The sequence below is a fragment of the Balaenoptera acutorostrata genome, chromosome 17 (assembly GCF_949987535.1).
Source record: "Balaenoptera acutorostrata chromosome 17, mBalAcu1.1, whole genome shotgun sequence".
NCBI classification, from domain to species: Eukaryota; Metazoa; Chordata; class Mammalia; order Artiodactyla; family Balaenopteridae; genus Balaenoptera; species Balaenoptera acutorostrata.
The window spans coordinates 46,156,630-46,182,713 of NC_080080.1; the positions used below are offsets into that span (position 1 = coordinate 46,156,630).

Here is a 26,084-nt window from a genome sequence, read left to right on the forward strand (position 1 = left end):
CCCTTCGTGGGCGGAGACTGTGGGTGGTGGAGGGGGGAAGCTTCAGAGCCATGGAGGAAAGCACAGCAAGAGGGGTGTGGAGGGCAAAGTGGAGAGATTCCCACACAGAGGATCGGTGCGGACCTGCACTCACCAGCCTGAGAGGCTTGTCTGCTCACCCGCCGGGACTGTTGGGGGCTGGGAGCTGAGGCTCGTGCATTGGTCAGATCTCAGGGAGAGGCCTGTGGTTGGCTGTGTGAACACAGCCTGAAGGGGACTAGTGCACCACAGCTAGCTGGGAGGGAGTCTGGGAAAAAGTATGGAGCTGCCGAAGAGGCAAGAGACCTTTTCTTGCCTCTTTATTTCCTGGTGAATGAGGAGAGGGGATTAAGAGCGACGCTTAAAGGAGCTCCAGAGATGGGCGCGAGCCACGGCTATCAGCATGGACCACAGAGATGGGCATGAGATGCTAAGGCTGCTGCTGCAGCCACCAAGAAGCCTGTGTGCAAGCACAGGTCACTATCCACACCTCCCCTCCCAGGAGCCTGTGCAGCCCGCCACTGCCAGGGTCCCGTGATCCAGGGACAACTTCCCCGGGAGTACGCACCGCGCACTGCAGGCTGGTGCAAAGTCATGCTGGTCTCTGCTGCCACAGCTTTGCCCTGCATCCGTACTCCACCCTCCCCCCAGCCTGAGTGGGCCAGAGGCCCCGAATCAGCTGCTACTTTAACCCCGTCCTGTCTGAGTGAAGAACAGACACCTTCAGGTGACCTACACGCAGAGGCGGGTCCAAATCCAAAGCTGAACCCCAGGAGCTGTGCAAACACAGAAAAGAAAGGGAAATCTCTCCCAGCAGTGTCAGGAGCAGCGGATTAAATCTCCACAAGCAACTGGATGTACCCTGCATCTGTGGAATACCTGAATAGACAACGAGTCATCCCAAATTGAGGAGGTGGACTTTGGGAACAATGATATATATATATTTTTTCCTTTTTCTCTTTTTGTGAGTGTGTATGTGTATGCTTCTGTGTGTGATTTTGTCTGTATAGCTTTGCTTTTACCATTTGTCCTAGGGTTCTGTCTGTCCGTTTTTTTTTTTTTTTTAAATTTTTTTTGTCATAATAATTATTTTTTATTTTAATATCTTTATATTATTTTATTTTCCTTTATTTTATTTTATTTTATTTTATCTTCTTCTTTCTTTGTTCCTTTTTTTCCTCCCTTTTATTCTGAGCCATGTGGAGGACAGGCACTTGGTGCTGCAGCCAGGCATCAGGGCTGTGCCACTGAGGTGGGAGAGCCAAGTTCAGGACACTGCTCCACAAGAGATCTCCCATCTCCCCATAATATCAAACAGCAAAAATCTCCCAGAGATCTCCATCTCAACACCAAGACCCAGCTCCACTCAATGACCAGCAAACTACAATGCTGGACACCGTAGGCCAAACAACTAGCAAGACAGGAACAAAACGCCATGCATGGGCTTCCCTGGTGGTGCAGTGGTTGAGAATCTGCCTGCTAATGCAGGGGACATGGGTTCGAGCCCTGGTCTGGGAGGATCCCACATGCTGTGGAGCAACTGGACCCTTGAGCCACAACTACTGAGCTTGCTCGTCTGGAGCCTGTGCTCCACAACAAGAGAGGCCACAATAGTGAGAGGCCCATGCACTGCAATGAAGAGTGGCCCCTGCTTGCCGCAACTAGAGAAAGCCCTCTCATGGAAACGAGGACACAACACAGCCAAAAATAAATAAATAAATAAATAAATAAAATAAAGTACCAAACACTTAAAAAAAAAAAAAAACAAAACTCCATGCATTAGCACAGAGGCTGCCTAAAATCATAATAAGGCCACAAACAGCCCAAAACACCAGGTGTGGACCTGCTCATCAGAAAGACAAGATCCAGCCTCATCCACCAGAACACAGGCACTAGTCCCTTCCACCAGGAAGCCTACACAACCCATTGAACCAACCTTAGCCATTGAGGATGGACACCAAAAACAATGTGAACTATGATCCTGCAGCCTGCAAAAAGGAGACCCCAAACACAGTAAGTTAAGCAAAATTAGAAGACAGAGAAACACACAGCAGATGGAGTAAGGCAAAAACCTATCAGACCTAACAAATGAAGAGGAAGTAGGCAGTTTACCTGAAACAGAATTCAGAATAATAATAGTAAAGAAGATCCAAAATCTTGGAAATAGAATGGAGAAAATACAAGAAACGTTTAACAAGGACCTAGAAGAACTAAGACCAAACAAACAGTGATGAACAACACAATAAATGAAATTAAAAATTCTCTAGATGGGATCAATAGCAGAATAACTGAGACAGTAGAATGGATAAGTGATGTGGAAGATAAAATAGTGGAAATAACTACTGCAAAGCAGAATAAAGAAAAAACAAGTAAAATAATTGAGGACAGTCTCAGAGACATCTGGGACAACATTAAATGCACCAACATTCGAATTACAGGGGTCCCAGAAGAAGAAGAGAAAAAGAAAGGGACTGAGAAAATATTTGAAGAGATTATAGTTGAAAACTACCCTAATATGGGAGAGGAAATAGTCAAGTCCAGGAAGTGCAGGGAATCCCATACAGGATAAATCCAAGGAGAAACACGCCAAGACACATATTAATCAAATGATCAAAAGTTAAATACAGAGAAAAAACATTAAAAGCAGCAAGGGAAAAACAAAAAATAACACATAAGGGAATCCCCATAAGGTTAACAGCTGATCTTTCAACAGAAACTCTGCAAGCCAGAAGGGAGTGGCAGGACATATTTAAAGTGGAAGGAGAAAAATCTACAACCAAGATTACTCTACCAGCAAGGATCTCATTCAGATTTGATGGAGAAAATAAAATATTTACAGACAAGCAAAAGTTAGGAGAATTCAGCAACACCAAATCAGCTATATAACAAATGCTAAAGGAACTTCTCTAGGCAGGAAACACAAGAGAAGGAAAACACCTACAATAACAAACCCAAAATATTTAAGAAAATGGGAATAGGAACATACATATCAATAATTACCTCAAATGTAAATGGATTAAATGCTCCAACCAAAAGACATAGATTGGCTGAATGGACACAAAAATAAGACCCATATATATGCGGTCTACAAGAGACCCACTTCAGACCTAAGGGCACATACAGACTGAAAGTGAAGGGAAGAAAAAGATATTCCATGCAAATGGAAATCAAAAGAAAGCTGGAGTAGCAATTCTCATATCAGACAAAATGGACTTTAAAACAAAGACTATTACAAGAGACAAAGAAGGACACTACATAATGATCAAGGGAGCAATCCAAGAAGAAGATATAACAATTTTAACAATTTATGCACCCAACATAAGAGCACCTCAATACTTAAGGCAAATACTAACAGCCAGAAAAGGGGAAATCGAGAGCAACACAATCATAGTAGGGGACTTTAACACCCCACTTTCACCAATGGAGAGATCATCCAAAATGAAAATAAATAAGGAAACACAAGCTTTAAATGATACATTAAACAAGATGGACCTAATTGATATTTATAGGACATTCCATCCAAAAACAACAGAATACACATTCTTCTCAAGTGCTCATGGAACATTCTCCAGGACAGATCATATCTTGGGTCACAAATCAAGCGTTGGTAACTTTAAGAAAATTGAAATCGTATTAAGTATCTTCTCCGACCACAATGCTATGAGACTAGATATCAATTATAGGAAAAAATCTGTAAGAAATACAAACACATGGAGGCTGAATAACATTCTACTAAATAACCAAGAGATCCTTGAAGAAATCAAAGAGGAAATCAAAAAATACCTAGAAACAAATGACAATGAAAACACGATGACCCAAAACCTATGGGATGCAGCAAAAGCAGTTCTAAGAGGGAAGTTTATAGCAATACAATCCTACCTTAAGAAACAAGAAACATCTCAAATAAACAACCTAACCTTACACCTAAAGCAATTAGAGAAAGAAGAACAAAATCCCCCAAAGTTAGCAGAAGGAAAAACATCTTAAAAATCAGATCAGAAATAAAGGGGAGAAAATGAAGGAAACAATAGCAAAGATCAATAAAAGTAAAAGCTGGTTCTTTGAGAAGATAAACAAAATTGATAAACCATTAGCCAGACTTATCAAGAAAAAAAGGGAGAAGACTCAAATCAATAGAATTAGAAATGAAAAATGAGGAGTAACAACTGACACTGCAGGAATACAAAGCATCATGAGAGATTACTACAAGCAGCTGTATGCTAATAAAATGGACAACCTGGAAGAAATGGATAAATTCTTAGAAATGCACAACCTTCCAAGACTGAACCAGGAAGAAATAGAAAATATGAACAGACCAGTCACAAGCACTGAAATTGAAACTGTTATTAAAAATCTTGCAAGAAACAAAAGCCCAGGACCAGATGCCATCACAGGCGAATTCTCTCAAACATTTAGAGAAGAGCTAACACCTATCCTTCTCAAACTCTTCCAAAATATAGCAGAGGGAGGAACACTCCCAAACTCATTCTAGAAGGCCACCATCACTCTGATATCAAAACCAGACAAAGATGTCACAAAGAAAGAAAACTACACGCCAATATCACTAATGAACATAGATGCAAAAATCCTCAACAAAATACGAGCAAACAGAATCGAACAGCACATTAAAAGGAACATACACTATGATCAAGTGGGGTTTATCCCAGGAATGCAAGGATTCTTCAATATACACAAATCAATGAATGTGATACACCATATTAACAAACTGAAGGGGAAAAATCATATGATCACCTCATGAGATGCAGAGAAAGCTTTTGACAAAATTCAACACCCATTTATGATAAAAACCCTCCAGAATGTAGGCATAGAGGGAACTTTCCTCAACATAATAAAGGCCATATATGACAAACCCACAGCCAACATCGTCCTCAATGGTGAAAACCTGAAACCATTTCCACTAAGATCAGGAAAAAGACAAGTTTTTCCACTCTCACCACTGTTATTCAACATGGATTTGGAAGTTTTAGCCACAACAATCAGAGAAGAAAATGAAATAAAAGGAATCCAAATCAGAAAAGAAGAAGTAAAAGTGTCACTGTTTCCAGATGATGTGATAGTATACACAGGGAATCCTAAAGATCCTACCAGAAAGCTACTAGAGCTAATCAATGAATTTGATAAAGTAGCAGGATACAAAATTAATGCACAGAAATCTCTTGCATTCCTATACACTAATGATGAAAAATCTGAAAGTAAAATTAAGAAAACACTCCCATTTACCATTGCAACAAAAAGAATAAAGTATCTAGGAATAAACCTACCTAAGGAGAAAGAAAACCTGTATGCAGAAAATTATAAGACACTGTTGAAAGAAATTAAATATGATACAAATAGATGGAGAGATTTACAATGTTCTTGGATCAGAAGTATCAACATTGTCAAAATGACTCTATTACCCAAAGCAATCTACAGATTCATTGCAATCCCTATCAAAGTACCACTGGCATTTTCCACAGAACTAGAACAAAAAATTACACAATTTGTATGGAAACACAAAATACCCCAAATAGCCAAAGCAATCCTGAGAAAGAAAAATGGAACTGGAGGAATCAGCTCCCTGACTTCAGACTATACTACAAAGCTACAGTAATCAGGACAGTATGGTACTGGCACAAAAACAGAAATATAGATCAATGGAACAGGATAGAAAGCCCTGAGATAAACCCAAGCATATATGGTCAACTTTTCTTTGACAAAGGAGTCAAGAATATACAGTGGAGAAAAGACAGCCTCTTCATTAAGTGGTGCTGGGAAAACTGGACAGCTACATGCAAAAGAATGAAATTAGAACACTCCCTAACACCATACACAAAAATAAACACAAAATTGATTAAAGACCTAAATGTAAGGCCAGACACCATCAAACTCTTAGAGGAAAACACAGGCAGAACACTGTATGACATAAATAACAGCAAGATCCCTTTTGACCCACCTCCTAGAGAAATGGAAATAAAAACAAAAATAAACAAATGGGACCTAATGAAACTTAAAAGCTTTTGCACAGCATAGGAAACCATAAACAAGACGTAAAGACAACACTCAGAATGGGAGAAAATATTTGCAAATGAAGCAACTGACAAAGGATTAATCTCCAAAATTTACAAGCAGCTCATGCAACTCAACATTAAAAAAACAAACAACCCAATCCAAAAATGGGCCAAAGACCTAAATAGACATTTTTCCAAAGAAGATATACAGATTGCCAACAGACACGTGAAAGAATGCTCAACATCATTAATCATTAGACAAATGCAAATCAAAACAACAGTGAGGACTCCCTCTTGTGAGAACACCAGAATCACAACTAGCTGCTGGACAATCATCGACAGGAAGACACTGGAACTCACCAAAAAAGATACCCCACATCTAAATACAAAGGAGAAGCCACAATGAGATGGTAGAAGGGGCGCAATCAGAGTAAAATCAAATCCCATAACTGGTGGGTTGGTGACTCACAGACTGGCGAACACTTATACCACAGAAGTCCACCCACTGGAGTGAAGGCTCTGAGCCACACGTCAGGCTTCCCAACCTGGGGGTCTGGCAACGGGAAGAAGAATTCATAGAGAATCAGACTTTGAAGCCTAGTGGGAATTGATCGCAGGACTTCGACAGGACTGGGGGAAGCAGAGACTCCACTCTTGGAGGGCGCACACAAAATAGTGTGCGCATCGGGACCCAGGGGAAGGAGCAGTGACCCTGGGGGAGACTGAACCAGACCTACCTGTTAGTGTTGGAAGGTCTCTTGCAGAGGCGGGGGTGGCTCTGTTTCACCATGGGGACAAGGACACTGGCAGCAGAAGTTCCGGGAAGTACTCCTTGGTGTGAGCCCTCCCAGAGTCTATCATTAGCCCCAACAAAGAGCCCAGGTAGGCTCCAGTGTTGGGTTGCCTCAGGCAAAACAACCAACAGGGAGGGAACACAGCCCCACCCATCAACAGTCAAGTGGATTAACGTTTTACTGAGCTCTGACCACCACAGCAACAGACAGCTCTACCCACCACCAGAGCCTCCCATCAAGGGAGATAGCCTCAACCACCAGACGGCAGACAGCAGATGAAAGAAAAACTATAATCCTGCATCCTGTGGAACAAAAACCACATTCACAGAAAGACAGACAAGATGAAAAGGCAGAGGGCTATATACCAGATGAAGGAACAAAATAAAACCCCAGAAAACAACTAACTGAAATGGAGATAGGCAACCTTTCAGAAAAAGAATTCAGAATAATGATAGTGAAGATGATCCAGGACCTTGGAATAAGAATGGAGGCAAAGATCAAGAAGATGCAAGAAATGTTTAACAAAGACCTAGAAGAAATAAAGAACAAGCAAACAGAGATGAACAATACAATAAATGAAATGAAAACTACACAAGAAGGAATCAATAGCAGGATAACTGAGGCAGAAGAACAGATAAGTGACCTGGAAGACAGAATGCTGGAATTCACTGCTGCGGAACAGACTAAAGAAAAAAGAATGAAAAGAAATGAAGACAGCCTAAGAGACCTCTGGGACAACATTAAACGCAACAACATTCGCATTATAGGGGTCCCAGAAGGAGAAGAGAGAGAGAAAGGACCAGAGAAAATATTTGAAGAGATTATAGTCGAAAACTTCCCTAACATGGGAAAGGAAATAGCTACCCAAGTCCAGGAAGTGCAGTGAGTCCCATACAGGATAAACCCAAGGAGAAACACACCAAGACGCATAGTAATCAAACTGGCAAAAATTAAAGACAAAGAAAAATTATTGAAAGCAGCAAGGGAAAAATGACAAATAATATACAAGAGAACTCCCATAAAGTTAACAGCTGATTTCTCAGCAGAAACTCTACAAGCCAGAAGGGAGTGATATGATATACTTAAAGTGATGAAAGGGAAGAACCTACAACCAAGATTACTCTACCCAGCAAGGATCTCATTCAGATTTGACAAAGAAATCAAAAGCTTTACAGACAAGCAAAAGCTAAGAGAATTCAGCACCACCAAACCAGCTCTACAACAAATGGTAAAGGAACTTCTCTAAGTGGGAAACACAAGAGAAGAAAAGGACCTACAAAAACAAACTGAAAACAATTAAGAAAATGGTCATAGGAACATACATATCGATAATTACCTTAAACGTGAATGGATTAAATGCTCCAGCCAAAAGACACAGGCTTGCTGAATGGATGCAAAAACAAGACCCATATATATGCTGTCTACAAGAGACCCACTTCAGACCTAGGGACACATACAGAGTGAAAGTGAGGGGATGGAAAAAGATATTCCATGCAAATGGAAATCAAAAGAAAGCTGGAGTAGCTATACTCATATCAGATAAAATAAACTTTAAAATAAAGAATGTTACAAGAGACAAGGAAGGACACTACATAGTGATCAGGTGATCAATCCAAGAAGAAGATATAATAATTATAAATATATATGCACCCAACATAGGAGCACCTCAATACATAAGGCAACTGCTAACAGCTATAAAAGAGGAAATTGACAGTAACACAATAATAGTGGGGGACTTTAATACCTCACTTATACCAATGGACAGATCATCCAAAATGAAAATAAATAAGGAAACAGAAGCTTTAAATGACACAATAGACCAGGTAGATTTAACTGATATTTATAGGACATTCCATCCAAAAACAGCAGATTACACTTTCTTCTCAAGTGCACACAGAACATTCTCCAGGATATATCACATCTTGGGTCACAAATCAAGCCTCAGTAAATTTAAGAAAATTGAAATCATATCAAACATCTTTTCTGACCACAACACTATGAGATTAGAAATGAATTACAGGGAAAAAAAACGTAAAAAAGACAAACACATGGAGGCTAAACAATGCGTTACTAAATAACCAAGAGATCACTGAAGAAATCAAAGAGGAAATCAAAAAATACCTAGCGACAAATGACAATGAAAACATGATGATCCAAAACCTATGCGATGCAGCAAAAGCAGTTCTAAGAGGGAAATTTATAGCTATACAAGCCTAAATCAAGAAACAAGAAAAATCTCAAGTAAACAATCTAACCTTACACCTAAAGGAACTAGAGAAAGAAGAACAAACAAAACCCAAAGTTAGCAGAAGGAAAGAAATCATAAAGATCAGAGCAGAAATAAGTGAAATAGAAAGAAAGAAAACAATAGCAAAGATCAATAAAACTAAAAGCTGATTCTTTGAGAAGATAAACAAAATTGATAAGCCATTAGCCAGACTCATTAAGAAAAAGAGGGAGAGGACTCAAATCAATAAAATTAGAAATGAAAAAGGAGAAGATACAACAGACACCACAGAAATACAAAGCATCCTAAGAGACTACTACAAGCAACTCTATGCCAATAAAATGGACAACCTGGAAGAAGTGGACAAATTCTTAGAAAGCTATAAACTTCCAAGACTGAACCAGGAAGAAACAGAAAATATGAACAGACCAAATCACAAGTAATGAAATTGAAACTGTGATTAAAAATCTTCCAACAAACAAAAGTCCAGGACCAGATGGCTTCACAGGTGAATTCTATCAAATATTTAGAGAAGAGCTAACACCCATCCTTCTCAAACTCTTCCAAAAAATTGCAGAGGAAGGAACACTCCCAAACTCATTCTATGAGGCCACCATCACCCTGATATCAAAACCGACAAAGATACTACAAAAAAAGAAAATTACAGACCAATATCACTGATGAACATAGATGCAAAAATCCTCATCAAGATACTAGCAAACAGAATCCAACAACACATTAAACGTATCACACACCATGATCAAGTGGGATTTATCCCAGCGATGCAAGGATTCTTCAACATACGCAAATCAATCAATGTGATACAACATATTAACAAATTGAAGAAGAAAAACCATATGATCATCTCAATAGATGTAGAAAAAGCTTTTGACAAAATTCAACACCCATTTATGATAAAAACTCTTCAGAAAGTGGGTATAGAGGGAACCTGCCTCAACATAATAAAGGCCATATATGACAAACCCACAGCAAACATCATTCTCAACGGTGAAAAACTGGAAGCATTTCCTCTAAGATTAGGAACAAGACAAGGATGTCCACTCTCACCACTATTACTCAACATAGTTTTGGAAGTCCTAGCCACAGCAATCAGAGAAGAAAAATAAATAAAAGGAATACAAATTGGAAAAGAAGAAGTAAAACTGTCACTGTTTGCAGATGACATGATACTATACATAGAGAATCCTAAAAATGCCACCAGAAAACTACTAGAGCTAATCAATGAATTTGGTAAAGTTGCAGGATACAAAATTAATGCACAGAAATCTCTTGCATTCCTATACACTAATGATGAAAAATCTGAAAGAGAAATTATGGAAACACTCCCATTTACCATTGCAACAAAAAGAATAAAATACCTAGGAATAAATCTACCTAGGGAGACAAAAGACCTGTATGCAGAAAACTATAAGACACTGATGAAAGAAATTACAGATGATAGCAACAGATGGAGAGATATACCATATTCTTGGATTGGAAGAATCAATATTGTGAAAATGACTATCCTACCCAAAGCAATCTACAGATTCAATGCAATCCCTATCAAATTACCAATGGCATTTTTTACGGAACTAGAACAAATCATCTTAAAATTTGTATGGAGGCACAAAAGACCCCCAATAGCAAAAGCAGTCTTGAGGGGAAAAAACAGAGCTGGAGGAATCAGACTCCCTGACTTCTGACTATACTACAAAGCTACAGTAATCAAGACAATATGGTACTGGCACAAAATCAGAAACATAGATCAATGGAACAAGATAGAAATCCCAGAGATAAACCCACACACCTATGGTCAAGTAATCTATGACAAAGTGGGCAAAGATATACAATGGAGAAAAGACAGTCTCTTCAATAAGTGGTGCTGGGAAAACTGGACAGCTACATGTAAAGAATGAGATTAGAACACTCCCTAACAGCATACAGAAAAATAAACTCTAAATGGATTCGAGACCTAAATGTAAGACCGGACACTATAAAACTCTTAGAGGAAAACATAGGAAGAACACTCTTTGACATAAATCACAGCAAGATCTTTTTTGATCCACCTTCTAGAGTAATGGAAATAAAAAGAAAAATAAACAAATGGGACCTAATGAAACTTCAAAGCTTTTGCACAGCAAAGGAAACCATAAAGAAGATGAAAATACAACCCTCAGAATGGGAGAAATTATTTGCAAATGAATCAACAGACAAAGGATTAATCTCCAAAATATATAAACAGCTCATTCAGCTCAATATTAAAGAAACAAACAACCCAATCCAAAAATGGGCAGAAGACCTAAATAGACATTTCTCCAAAGAAGACATACAGATGGCCAAGAAGCACAAGAAAAGATGCTCAACATCACTAATTATTAGAGAAATTCAAATCAAAACTACAATGAGGTATCACCTCACACCAGTTAGAATGGGCATCATCAGAAAATCTACAAACAACAAATGCTGGAGAGGGTGTGGAGAAAAGGGAATGCTCTTGCACTGTTGGTGGGAATGTAAATTGATACAGTCACTATGGAGAACAGTATGGAGGTTCCTTAAAAAACTAAAAATAGATTTACCATATGATCCAGCAATCCCACTACTGGGCATATACCCAGAGAAAACCATAATTCAAAAAGACACATGCACCCCAATGTTCATTGCAGCACTATTTACAATAGCCAGGTCATGGAAGCAACCTAAATGCCCATTGCCAGACGAATGGATAAAGAAGATGTGGTACATATATACAATGGAATATTACTCAGCCATAAAAAGGAACGAAATTGAGTCATTTGTTGAGATGTGGATGGATCTAGAGACTGTCATACAGAGTGAAGTAAGTCAGAAAGAGAAAAACAAATATCGTATATTAACGCATGTATGTGGAACCTAGAAAAATGGTACAGATGAGCTGGTTTGCAGGATAGAAGTTGAGACACAGACGTAGAGAACAGACATATGGACACCAAGGGGGGAAAACTGTGGTGGGGTGGGGATGGGGGTGTGCTGAATTGGGCGATTGGGATTAACATGTATACACTGATGTGTATAAAATTGATGACTAATATGAAGCTGCAGTATAAAATAACAAACAAAACAACTAATAGTAAACTTTCATTGGGTTATTTGTATGGAAATATGTTAATATAAATGTTTCAGACATTACGTGAAATTTCTAAAAATCTTATATGTTCTGGTATAATGTTATAAGTCATAATTCTAGTTATTACTTTAAAATGTATATCTGAGAAATAACTAAAAAAAAAAAAAAACTACAATGAAATATCATCTCACACCGGTCAGAATGGCCATCATCAAAAAATCTACAAACAATAAAAGCTGGAGATGGTGTGGAGAAAAGGGAACCCTCTTGCACTGTTGGTGGGAATGTAAATTGATACAGCCACTATGGAGAACAGTGTGGACGTTCCTTAAAAAACTAAAAATAGAACTACCATACGACCCAGCAATCCCACTACTGGGCATATACCCTGAGAAAACCATAATTCAAAAAGTGTCATGTACCAAAATGTTCATTGCAGCTCTATTTACAATAGCCAGGACATGGAAGCAACTGAATTGTCCATCAACAAATGAATGGATAAAGAAGATGTGGCGCATATATACAATGGAATATTACTCAGCCATAAAAAGAAATGAAATTGAGGTATTTGTAATGAGGTGGATTGAGTTAGAGTCTGTCATACAGAGTGAAGTAAGTCAGAAAGAGAAAAACAAATACAGTATGGTAACACATATATATGGAATCTAAGGGGAAAAAAAAAAAAAAGGCCATGAAGAACCTAGTGGCAAGACGGGAATAAAGACACAGACCTACTAGAGAATGGACTTGAGGATATGGGGAGGGGGAGGGGTGAGATGTGACAGGGTGAGAGAGTGTCATGGACATATATACACTACCAAATGTAAAATAGATAGCTAGTGGGAAGCAGCCGAATAGCACAGGGAGATCAGCTCGGTGCTTTGTGACCACCTAGAGGGGTGGGATGGGGAGGGTGGGAGGGAGGGAGATGCAAGAGGGAAGAGATATGGGAACATATGTATATGTATAACTGATTCACTTTGTTATAAAGCAGAAACTGGCACACCATTGTAAGGCAATTATACTTCAATAAAGATGTTTAAAAAAAAAAGATGTGGCACATGTATACAATGGAATATTACTCAGCCATAAAAAGGAATGAAACTGAGTTATTTGTAGTGAGGTGGATGGATCTTGAGACTGTCATACAGAGTGAAGTAAGTCAGAAAGAGAAAAACAAATGCCGTATGCTAACACATATATATGGAATCTAAAAAAAAAAAAATGGTCATGAAGAACCTAGGGGCAAGATGGGAATAAAGATGCAGACCTACTAGAGAATGGACTTGAGGATACGGGGAGGGGGAAAGGTAAGCCTGGACAAAGTAGGAGAGTGGCATGGACATATATACACTACCAAACGTAAAATAGATAGCTAGTGGGAAGCAGCCTCATAGCACAGGGAGATCAGCTCGGCGCTTTGTGACCACCTAGAGGGGTGGGATTGGGAGGGTGGGAGGGAGGGGTATGCAAGAGGGAAGAGATATGGGGACATATGTATATGTATAACTGATTCACTTTGTTATAATGCAGAAACTAACACACCATTGTAAAGCAATCATACTCCTACAAAGATGTTAAAAAAAAAGTAATAATAATAAAAAAAAGAAGAGGGCAACCAAACAAATAAAGAAATCCACCAATGATAACAGGTGTGAAAAACTATGCTAAGATAAACATAAAAATCAGAAATAAATCATTCACAGACAGCAAACCCCAAGTCCACAGTTGTTCCCAAAGTCCACCACCTCAATTTTGGGATGATTCATTGTCTATTCATGTATTCCACAGATGCAGAGTACATCAAATTGTTTGTGGGGATTTAATCTGTGGCTCCTGAGGCTTTATGGAGAAATTTCCCTTTCTCTTCTTTGTTTGCACAGCTCCTGGGTTTCAGCTTTGGTTTTAGCCCCATCTTTGCATGTAGGTTTTCCTCAGGCATCTCTTCCCACCCAGACAGGATGGGGTTAAAGCAGCAGCAGATTAGGGGGCTCTGGCTCACTCAGGCTGCGGGGGGCAGGGAGGGAGGGGTACGATAGTTATAATTGGAATGCAGGGTGAGCCTGTGGGGGTAGAGGTCGGTGTGACGTTGCAACAACTTGAGGCACGCTGTGTGTTCTCCCGGGGATGTTGTCCCTGTATCATGGGACACTGGCAGTGGTGGGCTGCACAGGCTCCCGGGGGTGGATGGGGAATATGGATAGTGACCTGTGCTCGCATACAGGATTCTTGGTGGCTGCAGCAGCAGCCTTAGCGTTTCATGCTCATCTCTGGTGTCCGAGCTGATAGCCGCGGCTCACACCCGTCTCTGAAGCTCATTTAGGCGGTGCTCTGCCTTCTGTGTGCAGACAGGGAAGGAATCCCCTCTTCTTGCACACCCGGAAACAATGGTCTCTTTCATCTTAGACAAATCCAGACTTTTTTCCGGACTCCCTCCTGGCTAGCTGTGGCTCACTATCCCTCTTCAGGCTGTGTTCATGCAGCCAACCCCAGTCCTATCCCTGGGATCTGACCTCCGAAGCCTGAGCCTCAGCTCCCAGCCCCCACCCGTCCTATAGGTGAGCAGACAAGTGCCTCAGGCTGGTGAGTGCTGGTCGTCACTGATCTTCTGTGAGGGAATCTCTCTACTTTGCCCTCTGCACCCCTGTTGCTGCACTTTCCTCTGTGTCTCTGAAGCTTCCCCCCTGCCCAACCCTGTCTCCACCAGTGAAGGGGTTTCCTAGTGTGTGGAAACTTTTCCTCCTTCACAGCTCCCTCCCAGAGGTGCAGGTCCAGTCACTATTCTTTTGTCTCTGTTTTTTCTTTTTTCTTTTGCCCTACCCAGGTACATGGGGATATTCTTGCCCTTTTGGACGTCTGAGATCTTCTTACTCCTCTGCCATCTTGAAGGTCCCCCCCATATTGACTTTTTAAAAACTCCTTTTGAAAGTAGAAAATATCTGAAAATGATCATTTTTCCCCCAATAGTCATTTGAGAAGAAGTACCACAAAAAGCACACAATTGCACCAGGCAGAAAGGATTCAGGTGGATCAATACACCAGGCCAGATCCAGGATGTATGGTATGGTTGAAGCAATTCCCTTCAAAAATCATATTAACCTTTCAGTGATTTATACTCACTTCTTAGTACTTGAGAGCTAGAAGACAATAAATTATCCCTAAATTTTCAATGAGTCATAAAACCAAGGCCTTGGACTTTAGATCTGCGTTTAGCCCTGATGTGCATCTATTTCCTATTTTATTAAGGAAAAATAAAATAGTGAATTCCTAAGGTTTCTGTCTTTATATCTGTCTTGATATAAATCATCTGGAATATTTTAATATTCCCATGTAGCACCTATTGTTCTTTTAGTGCAAGGTTAGAACAATTCAATGTTGTAAGAGATATACGAATATCATTTTTAAAAACTCCTACTTATCCTTTTTGATTTCATCTTAAATGTTATGTCATTCTGGAAGCATTTCCTGGCCCCTAAATTAGGTCATACTCCCTAGCTATGGAAAAATCTATACCTTCCTATAATAATCCTCATCACATTCTATTGTAGATCCTAGTTATATTTGCCTATATTTCCTTCTAGTCTGTCTTCTAGTCTGTAATATTCACCACTTTATCTACAGACCCTCCCTCAGGGCCCAGCACATAGTTAGTGATCAAGTTAAAAATAAAAGGTGCTTTTGCTTTTAACCATTGACTATTCTTAAAATTCCTTTAGTAAATTTTATTCATATACTATCCAGTCCAGAAAAGGATTTGAGGTGGTCCTGAGCACTGTTAGGTGCTCTTTTATCTACCTCCATCATCTTGCCCTCTTTTTTCTTTCTCCTTTTAGAGCAGGAGGTGTAAATTGGTTTCACTTTCACTAGCTCTGTGGCCTTGAACAAGTTACTTAATCTTTCTCAAGTCTTCTGATACGCAAAATTGGAATAAAGGTACTTATATCACAGTTTTGAGGAAGGTTAAATGGAATGAAATAGTGTATGTAAAGATATTGCCCATGATAGATATTCAATAAATGTTACTTCTCTTACTCCAGGCTGAGAAAAAAAATGGACTTAGAAAGAGATTATATGCTACACTCATCATTATGTAATGGCCCATGTACCAGAAAACTAGTATGGCAGATACTAGGGTTCAGGACTTTTGCTGTGTGCTTAAATAAGCCTACCAGATAATCTGCTCTGCTCTAGTGGTAGGAAATTTCATGAAAAAAAATCATCCATTAGCTCACAACCTCACTAGTAAAAACAACTCTACTTCCCAAAGTGCACCAAACACTAGAGTTGGAATATTACAATGTGGTGAGTAGTGTAGGTCTGGCATAGAACTTCTGGAGTTCAGCTGTGGTATTTAAACCTTTTTACAACTTAATTTCTTCATCTGTAAAATGGAGCTAATAACAGCACCACCTCATATGGCTATTGTGAGGACTGAGTTACATATGTGTGGGTTTAACACAACACTTGCACATAGCAAAGGCTCAATAAAGATTAACTTTTAAAAATAAAGTATGTAATAAAAATTTATTTTTTTGCATTCTGATGTAGGATTTATTTTTCAAAGTTCTCATGCATTCTCTAATGGAAAAGGAAAAATACCTCTCCAGTCAATGAATTCTAAAATTGGTTTTGGTCACCAGGATAAATCACTGATCAAAAACTAACATACAATTATGTGTGCTAGCTGTGAAATAACAGTTAAAAATTGTTTTTGTCATTCTGAATATAGAGGTTTTATAGGAATTGATAGTGATACACATACTACCACTAGTAAAAAATACAACTTCTGATGACAAATATGAAAAAACAAACGAGCTCAGACTACTACTATGTGTGTATTCCCAAAGAGCATACTTCTTTTACTTTTACATATGGTTAAAAATAGTTAAATAATATTCCTTCCTGCTTTTAAATAATATTGACTATCGAGCTACTTTGCCCAGTTCTTTGTCTCTAAAGTACTTCCATGCACTATTGAATTGGCAATGCTGCATGGGTTGATAGATCTCTTAAAATAGATCTCTCTTTTCTGTCAGGGACCAGAGAATGGAAGAGTCTGTCACTTTTCATAAACAATCCTTAGAAACTTTTCTCCTTCATAGCTAGTGAGAGAGAATACTTACATTAAGAAATTACTTTAGAATAGACAATAGTCTCTCCCAACATTAGAAAAATTATGTTCATTTTTCTTGACTGGAGTGTAGTTTTCTCTACATGCAAACCTAAAGAGATGATACAGATGCAAGACCTCAAGGTCATAATCCTGGGCTTATGGGACTACACAGACCTGCATAATATCTGTGCTCAACACCCCTCTCCCCTCATCTTCATGCCAAAACCTATCACTTTAAAATTCTGGGTGCCTGATAAATTAACACAGACCACATCCCTGTCTTTGGAGTAATAAAAGCACTGAACATGTAGTATAGCTAGGGAATGTGTCTACATCTATAGGATTCTAATCACAACAGCCATTATTAAACTTTTCTGAGAAAAAGCTTCCTCTATGAAAATTTCCTTTGTGCTATGAGTTTGGACAGATGAACAGGAGCTGACATGCAGGTGAGTCTCAGCTTCTGTCACACAGGCAGTGCCTATAGAATAACTACATGATACAGAGATGGAAGGTATTTCTTATCCTTGTTTCATGTAAATGTGACTGATCATACAAGATCTACACAGTATATAATATATTTAAGGTATTAAGAAAAAAGTGATTTTCTGTAGACACCCAAGATTTTAAAATCCAAATTTCCACTAAATGTAAATGCAAACATCCAATTTCCCAAAGCAGTATGCTATAAATATTTGCCTCAAAATAAAATAAAATAATAAAGCATGGTATGTGCTGCTTTTCAATTAGTTAATTTATACATTTATTTCTTTTTTGTTGCATATAATGAACTTATTAGGATCACTTTGTCCATTTTCTTTCCATCTCCATCAGTTGCCACCCTTCTGGATGGGTATCTTTTCCCCACGAGCATAAATGTTTACTTTTCTCTAAACATCATTTTTTTTCTTTGGAAAATGATTTCTGAGCATCTTGTCCCTGGGCTATGTGCTGAAAATACAATAATTAATAGGACCAAGTTTCTGCTCAGGTGTACCCTTCAGCCTGGTTTATGATACAATTTGAATGTTGCCCTTCTCTGCTAGTCATATTCATTCAATTATTCAATAACTCATTGATTTATACATGCATAAAAATTTCACTTTTCACATATTACATAACGGGTGCTTTCAGAAAATCCCTGTGAAGTAGGCATTAGTTTTCCAGAAATCACAACTTAGAAAATCCTACTTAGCCATACATAATGAAATATGCCCATGAATTATTTTTTTTTTAATTTTCACTGACATAGTAACTAATTTTGAAGAAATTAAATTATGTTTTCAAAGTACATATTTCTAAAATTTTGACCTAGGGAAAGTACTTACGGGTTTAGTATTCCCTTCAATAACTTCTTCTAGAGGTTCAAGTTTAAGATCCTTTGGTTACAGTAAGAAATGGGTAGAAAACAAGAAATTAGTTAATTAAACAAAACATCATATATTTGAATGGTAGCACTTTTTTGGCTAATATTAAACCAAAGGAACTTCATGACCTGAAAGGAGATGAAATAATTCTGATTTTTAAAGTGGGCTGTTCCAATAAAGATTCTTTTACCCATTATATCAATTGTAAGGAGCCATTTCAGATGTGTTCAATTTGTTATTACTTTGAGTGTACATCACTGATGCCATTAAAAGAGAACAAAGTGGAGAGAAGATTCATTAAAGCAGAGAGGGAAAGGATAGAAACAGTAAAAAGGAAAAGTTAGGATGACTAGGCTGATTTCTTTTGCTGTGGTTATATGGCAATATACTTGAGATATCATGATAGACATTTACACTCTAGTGCTAATTTTGCTTTGTTAAGAAGTGAAATAAAAAGCAAATGAAACCATATTGATATTTGTTAAAAATGAAGGGTTACCAAAAAGACCTTAGAGTTTTCTGCAGTGATCAATGTATAATGCTAATGGCCCCATTGAAACCAAGAATGTAATATCTGAGGACTTCATTCTAAGAATATATATCCTAGAGAGTGACATCACCAAAATGGTGACATAGGTTGTTCCTGGCTTTGCTCCCCCTCACAAGAACAACAACTAACAACTATTGAGAACAAGACACCTCTGAGGGAATCCTAGAACAAGGCTGAAGCAACCTCCTGTACCACAGAGACCAAGACAGACTTCATTAGAAGGTAAAAGAAGTGGCTATACGTTGACAGCATTGCCCCATCACCAGGCCAGCACAGCACCACCTGGGCAGATCTTCCCTGAGCCTTTGGTTCCCTCAGTGGGAAAAGAGATCCCAGGAGAGACAACTAGCCCCACCCAGCATTGTGGGTCATTTTGTGAAAGCCCCTACTCTGGTCTTGTACCACAAAGATTGCAGGGAAATCTGTGGGGCTCAACCACAGGGAATCTGACTGTGACAGAGAAGAGGGAAATGGCTTGCAACAACCAGCACACAGATCTTGGCAGACCAAGCTCATACTGCAGTGCCCAAGTAGTAATCCCAACCAGCAGCTTTGCTCATCTGCAGAACCAAGCTGGGAACTTGGAGGAGAGCAGATCTGCCTGATTCGGATCTTCAAAGGAGGAGTTTTGTTGACCCTAGAGACCAGTTTGCCCACGCCCAAACAAGGAGCTGAATCATATTCCCACCCACTGTGGTGAGTGTCTTCCAGGCCGATCTTGCCAGAGGAGCTGGCAATAACTCCTGGAAGCAGTGTGGCCCAGCGGTGCTCAAGCCAAGAGGTGGGTGAGCAAAGCTGATTACCCACGAAGCAAAACCAGTAGCAGGTATGGAATGCTCCCATGCTATGCACAAGCAGATGGATTAATTCATAGCCAAAACTGAGGGTAGGACCTGGCATCTCCCTATCTGAGACCTTATTTGGGAAACTGAGAATAGCCTGGAGCTAAACCTCCCCTTCTTGCCTAGGCAGGGGAGGTGAGACACAGCCCCACCTGCTGTGGAGAGTGTCTTCTGAACCCATCTCATCAGAAGGGCTGGTAACAACTCCTGGAAGCTGTGCATCCCAGTGGCACTTAGCCAAGAAGCAGGCAGAGCCAATAGTTTGCAGAGCAAAGCCAGCAGACATGTTCGGTCAGGGAACTTGGGGTGTGGGTTGGCTTGAGTTAAAACAACAAAGAGCTTCACCAGCTTTAGAGCTGCTTGTCCTGCTACACCCAGGCAAGTATTCTAATTCATAGCCCTGTTCATTGCCAAGTACAGCCTCCAACGTGTCCAAGCAGGGAACCTAACTAGAGCACACAGGAAGCTACACAGCTCATTCAACTCCCCTACATGCAGTGGCACTTGATCAGAGAGCACAGACCATGGCTTCCCCCATCTGCAGAGCAAAACCAGTGGCCTCACCTGACCAGGTAAGTCAGTACACACTATGGACTGGCTTGGGTCCCCAAACAATGAGATGTATAGGCTCTGGGTCCTGTACTGCTGCCATGCCAGGGCACAGAAGTCCCATTTACTACTGGATATAGTAACCAGTCCCAACCATCTAGTAAGTCTGACCAGAGAATCCAGGCAACCATGGAGCCCATCCTACAGCCTCACTTGTGTAGGGGACCAAGCCAGTAGTACTATCCAACAGTTCTCAGCCAGTGGCACAACCCCTATCCCTATCCTCAGAGCTGAAACAATTACCCTGCCCTCAATAAAGCATAATAGCAGGCCCCTCCTGCCCAAAAACATTACCAGCAGACATACCCCAAAACCCAAACTGAGCTCACTGCTGAAGAACTGTCTCTGCCAAAGCCAACCTGTAGAGTCTGGAAGAGGAGCCCAATTACTCAAGTGCACAAATATCAATGTAAGGAATCAAAGATTATGAAAAATCAGCTAAATATGACATCACCAAAAGAAACTAATAAAACTTCAATAACTGGCCCTAAAAATGAACACCTATGAAATGCCAGAGAAAGAATTCAATAAAATCCTCTTAAGGAAATTCCTCTTAAGGAACTGCAAGACAAAACAGCTACACAAAATTAGAAAAACAAAGCACAAACATAATGAGAAGTTTGACAAGTAAATCACAACCATCAAAAACCAAACCAAAATAAACAAAACTCCTAGAGGTGAAAAATACAATAACTGAACTGAAAAATTCAATAAAGAATTTCAATAGTAGACTCAACCATGCAGAAGAATCAGTGACCTTGAGGGTACAACACTGGAAGTTACCCAGGAAGAGGAGCAAAAATAAACAAGAATGAAAAAGAGTGAAGAAAACCTATGGGAATTTGGGAGACACTGAAAAGGAAAAAGTATTCACATCATGGGAATTCCAGAAGAAGAGAAAGAGAAAGAGACAGAATGCCTACTTAAAGGAATAATGTCTGAAAATGTTCTAAATTTTGGGAGCGATATGAACATCCAGATCCATGAGGCCCAAAGGACCTCAAATAGATTGAATCTAAATAGGGCTACTCTGAGACACATTAATTAAATTGTCAAAATCAAAGACAAAACAACTTTAAGGGCAGCAAGAGAAAAGAGAGAAGTCACATACAAGGGAACCCCCATAAGATTATCAGAAGAACTTTTCAGACCAGGAGAGAATGGGATGACATATTAGAAATATTGAAAAAAAAAAAACCTGTTGACTAAGAATTCTATACTTGGTGAAGTTTTCTTTCAGAAACAAAGGAAGGGTAAAGACTTCACTGAACAAACAAAAGCTGAGGGAGTTTACCACCAGACCTGCCTTACAAGAAATGCTAAAGGCAGTTCTTTGAGTGGAAGTGAAAGAATGTTAATAACATCATAAAAAGGTAGTGTAAATCTCACTGGTAATAAGTATATAGTCATTATTTCTGCAATATGGTAATAGTGATGCATAATTCACTTAACTTTTGTTTAAAACTTATAAAATAAAAGAGCATAGCAAAAATAATCATAACTGTAGTAATCTGTTGTCAGTTACATAATATAAAAACATGTAACAGCAATAACCTAAAAAGTGAGGTGGAGGTAAAAGTGTAAAGTTTACAAATTCTATTGAAGTTAAGTTGTTATCAGTTTAAAGTATGGTGTTATATTTTATGTAAGCCTCACGGTAACCACAAGTGAAAATCTTGTAGAAATTACACAAAAGAACATGACAAAGTCAAAGCATACTGACAACATACACACAAAAAAAGACAACAGCATGAGAAACAAGGCACAGTAATCTACAAAACAACAAGAAAACAATTAACAAAATGGCAATAGTAAGTCCTTACCTATCAATAACTACGTTAAACGTAAGTGAATTAAATTCTCCAATGAAAAGAGATAGAATGGGCCACGCTGAGCCTAAACCCTGCCCCCCAAAACCCCAAGGCCTTTTCTGGCTGTGTGGATTCTGAGACTAGCTCCCACCCCCACCTAAACCCTGCCCTGCCTAAGCCCCGCCCCCCTTGGTGGTGTTGTTTCATTTATATTTTTATTTTTTCTAATATATTTTTCTATTTTTATTTTATTTTTTATTCTTTGTTATTGTTCTGCTCCTTTTTTTTTTTTTTTCTTTTTTTGCTGCACTGCTTGTCTTGCAGGATCTTGGTTCACAGGCCCGGGGTCAGGCCTGAGCTCCTGTGGTAGGACCACCAAGTCCAAACTGCTAAGCTAAAAGAGAACCTTAGACCCCAGGGTATATTAATCTGAGTGAAGTCTCCCGGAGATCCTCATCTTGGCACCAAGACCTAGCTCTACGCAACTGCCTGCAAACTCCAGTGTGGAAAGCCTCAGGGAAAGCAACCTGTATGACAGGAACATAGCCCCACCCATCAAAAAAAATGAGACAACAAAAAAATTATGTTACAGATGAAGGAGCAAGGGAAAAACCTAGAAGACCAATGAAGAGGAACTAGACAACCTACCTGAAAAATAACTCACAGTAATGACAGTAAAGATCATCTAAAATCTCAGAAATATCATGGAGGCATGGATCGAGAAAATACAAGAACTGTTGAACAAAGACATAGAAGAACTAAAGAACAAGCACAGTGATGAACAACACAATAACTGAAATGAAAAATACACTAGAAGGAATCAATAGCAGAATAATTGAGGCAAAAGAATGAATAAGTGAGCTGGAAGACAGAATGGTGGAAATAACTGCTGAGGAGCAGAATAAAGAAAAAAGAATGAAGAGAATTGAGGACAGTCTCAGAGACTTCTGGGACATTAAATGCACCAACATTTGAATTATAGGAGTCCTAAAAGAAGAAAGAAAGAGAAAGGATATGAGAAAATATTTGAAGAGATTATAGTAAAAAACTTCCCTAACATGGAAAGGAAATAGCCACCCAAGTGCAGGAAGTGCAGAGAGTCCCAAACAGTATAAACCTTAAGGGAAACATACCAAGACACATATTAATTAAACTAACAAAAATTAAATGCAAAGAAAAAATATTGAAAGCAGCAAGGGAAATGCAACAAATAACATACAAGGAAACCCCCATAAGGTTATCAGCAGATTTTTCAGGAGAAACGTTTCAGGCCAGAAGGGAGTGGCAGGATATATTTAAAGTTATGAAAGGGAAAAACGTACAACAAAAATTACTCTACCCAGTAAGGATCTTATTCAGATTCAAAGGAGAAATCAAAAGCTTTATAGACAAGCAAAAGCTGAGAGAGTTCAGCACCACCAAACCAGCTTTACAACAAATGCTAAAGGAACTTCTCTAGGCAGGAAACACAAGAGAAGGAAAAGACATACAAAAACAAATCCAAAACAGTTAAGAAATTGGTAATAAGAGCATACATATCGATAATTACCTTAAATGTAAATGGATTAAATGCTCCAACCAAAAGACACAGGCTTGCTGAATGGATACAAAAACAAGACCCATGCTGTCTACAAGAGACCCACTTTAGACCTAGGGACACAGACACACTGAACGTGAGGGGATGGGAAAAGATATTCCATGCAAATGGAAATCAAAAGAAGGCTGGAGTAGCAATACTCATGTCAGATAAAATAGATTTTAAAATAAAGATTGTTACAAGAGATAAGGAAGGACACTAGATAATGATCAAGGGATCAATCCAAGAAGAAGATATAAAAATTATAAACATTTATGCACCTAACATAGGAGCACCTCAATATATAAGGCAAAGGCTAACAGCCATAAAAGGGGAAATCAACAGTAACCCAGAAACAGTGGGGGACTTTAACACCCCACTTACACCAATGGACAGATCTTCCAGACAGAAAATAAGTAAGGAAACAGAAAGTTTAAATGACACAGTAGACCAGGTAGATTTAATTGATATTTATAAGACATTCCACCTGAAAGTGGCAGAATACACTTTCTTCTCAAGTGCACACTATTCTCCAGGATATATCACATATCAAGCCTTGGAAATTTTAAGAAAATTGAAATCATATCAAGTATCTTTTTCAACCACAACCCTATGAGATTAGAAATTAATTACAGGAAAAAAAAATAAAAAAACTAAAAAACACAAACACACAGAGGCTAAACAGTGTGCTGCTAAATAACCAAGAGATCACTGAAGAAATCAAAGAGGGAACTAAAAAATAAACAGAAACAAATGACAATGAAAACACAATGACCCAAAAACTATGGAATTCAGCAAAAGCAGTTCTAAAAGGGAAGTTTATAGCAATACAAGAAAATACAAGAAACAAGAAAAATCTCAAATAAACAATCTAACCTTACACCTAAAGCCACTAGAGAAAGAAGAACGAACAAAACTCAATGTTAGTAGATGGAAAGAAATCATAAAGATCAGAGCAGGAATAAATGAAACAGAAATGAAGAAAACAATAGCAAAGATCAATAAAACTAAAAGTTACTTCTTTGAGAAAAAGAAATTGATAAGCCTATAGCCAGATTCAATAAGACAAAAAGGGAGAGGACTCAAATCAATAAAATTAGAAATGAAAAAGGAGAAATTACAACAGACACTGCAGAAATACAAAGGATCATAAGAGATTACTACAAGCAACTCTATGCCAATAAAATGGACAACCTGGAAGAAATGGACAAATTCTTGGAAAGGTACAACTTTCCAAGCCTGAACAAGGAAGAATTAGAAAATATAAACAAACCAATCACAAGTAATGAAGCTGAAACTGTAATTAAAAATTTTCCAACAAACAAAAGTCCAGGACCAGATGGCTACATAGGCAAATTCTATCAAACATTGAGAGAAGAGCGATCAACTATCATTCTTAAACTCTTCCAAAATAATTGCAGAGGGAGGAGCATGCCCAAACTTGTTCTACGAGGCCACCATCACCCTGATACCAAAACCAGAAAAAGAGATCACAGAAAACAAAATTACAGACCAATATCACTGATGAACATAGACACAAAAATCCTGAACAAAATACTAGCAAACAGAATCCAACAACATCTTAAAAGGATCATACACCATGATCAAGTGGGATTTATCCCAGGAATGCAAGGATTCTTCAATGTATGCAAATCAATGTGCTACACCATATTAACAAATTAAAGAATGAAAACCATATGATCATCTCAATAGATGCAGAAAAAGCTTTTGAAAAAATTCAACACTCATTTATGATAAAAACTCTCCAGAAAGTGGGTATAGAGGGAACCTACCTCAACATAATAAAGGCCATATATGACAAACCAACAGCCAACATTGTTCTCAATGGTGAAAAACTGAAACCATTTCCTCTAAGAACAGGAACAAGACAAGGATGTCCACTCTCACCACTCTTATTCAACATAGTTTTGGAAGTCCTAGCATGGCAATCAGAGAAGAAAAAGAAATAAAAGCAATATGAATTGGAAAAGAAGAAGTAAAACTGTCACTGTTTGCAGATAACATGATACTCTACATAGAAAATCTTAAAGATGCCACGAGAA

General features: G+C 38.7%; 1 protein-coding gene across 1 annotated transcript in view; it reads right to left on the reverse strand.

The window, feature by feature from the left end:
- Nucleotides 1–26,084, reverse strand: part of NECAB1 (N-terminal EF-hand calcium binding protein 1) — a 219,208-nt gene that overhangs the window by 23,880 nt on the left and 169,244 nt on the right. The window contains exon 8 of the mRNA XM_007177498.2: nucleotides 18,595–18,645. Within this exon, the coding sequence (XP_007177560.2) occupies nucleotides 18,595–18,645 (51 nt within the window). The remainder of the gene's footprint in view (nucleotides 1–18,594; nucleotides 18,646–26,084) is intronic.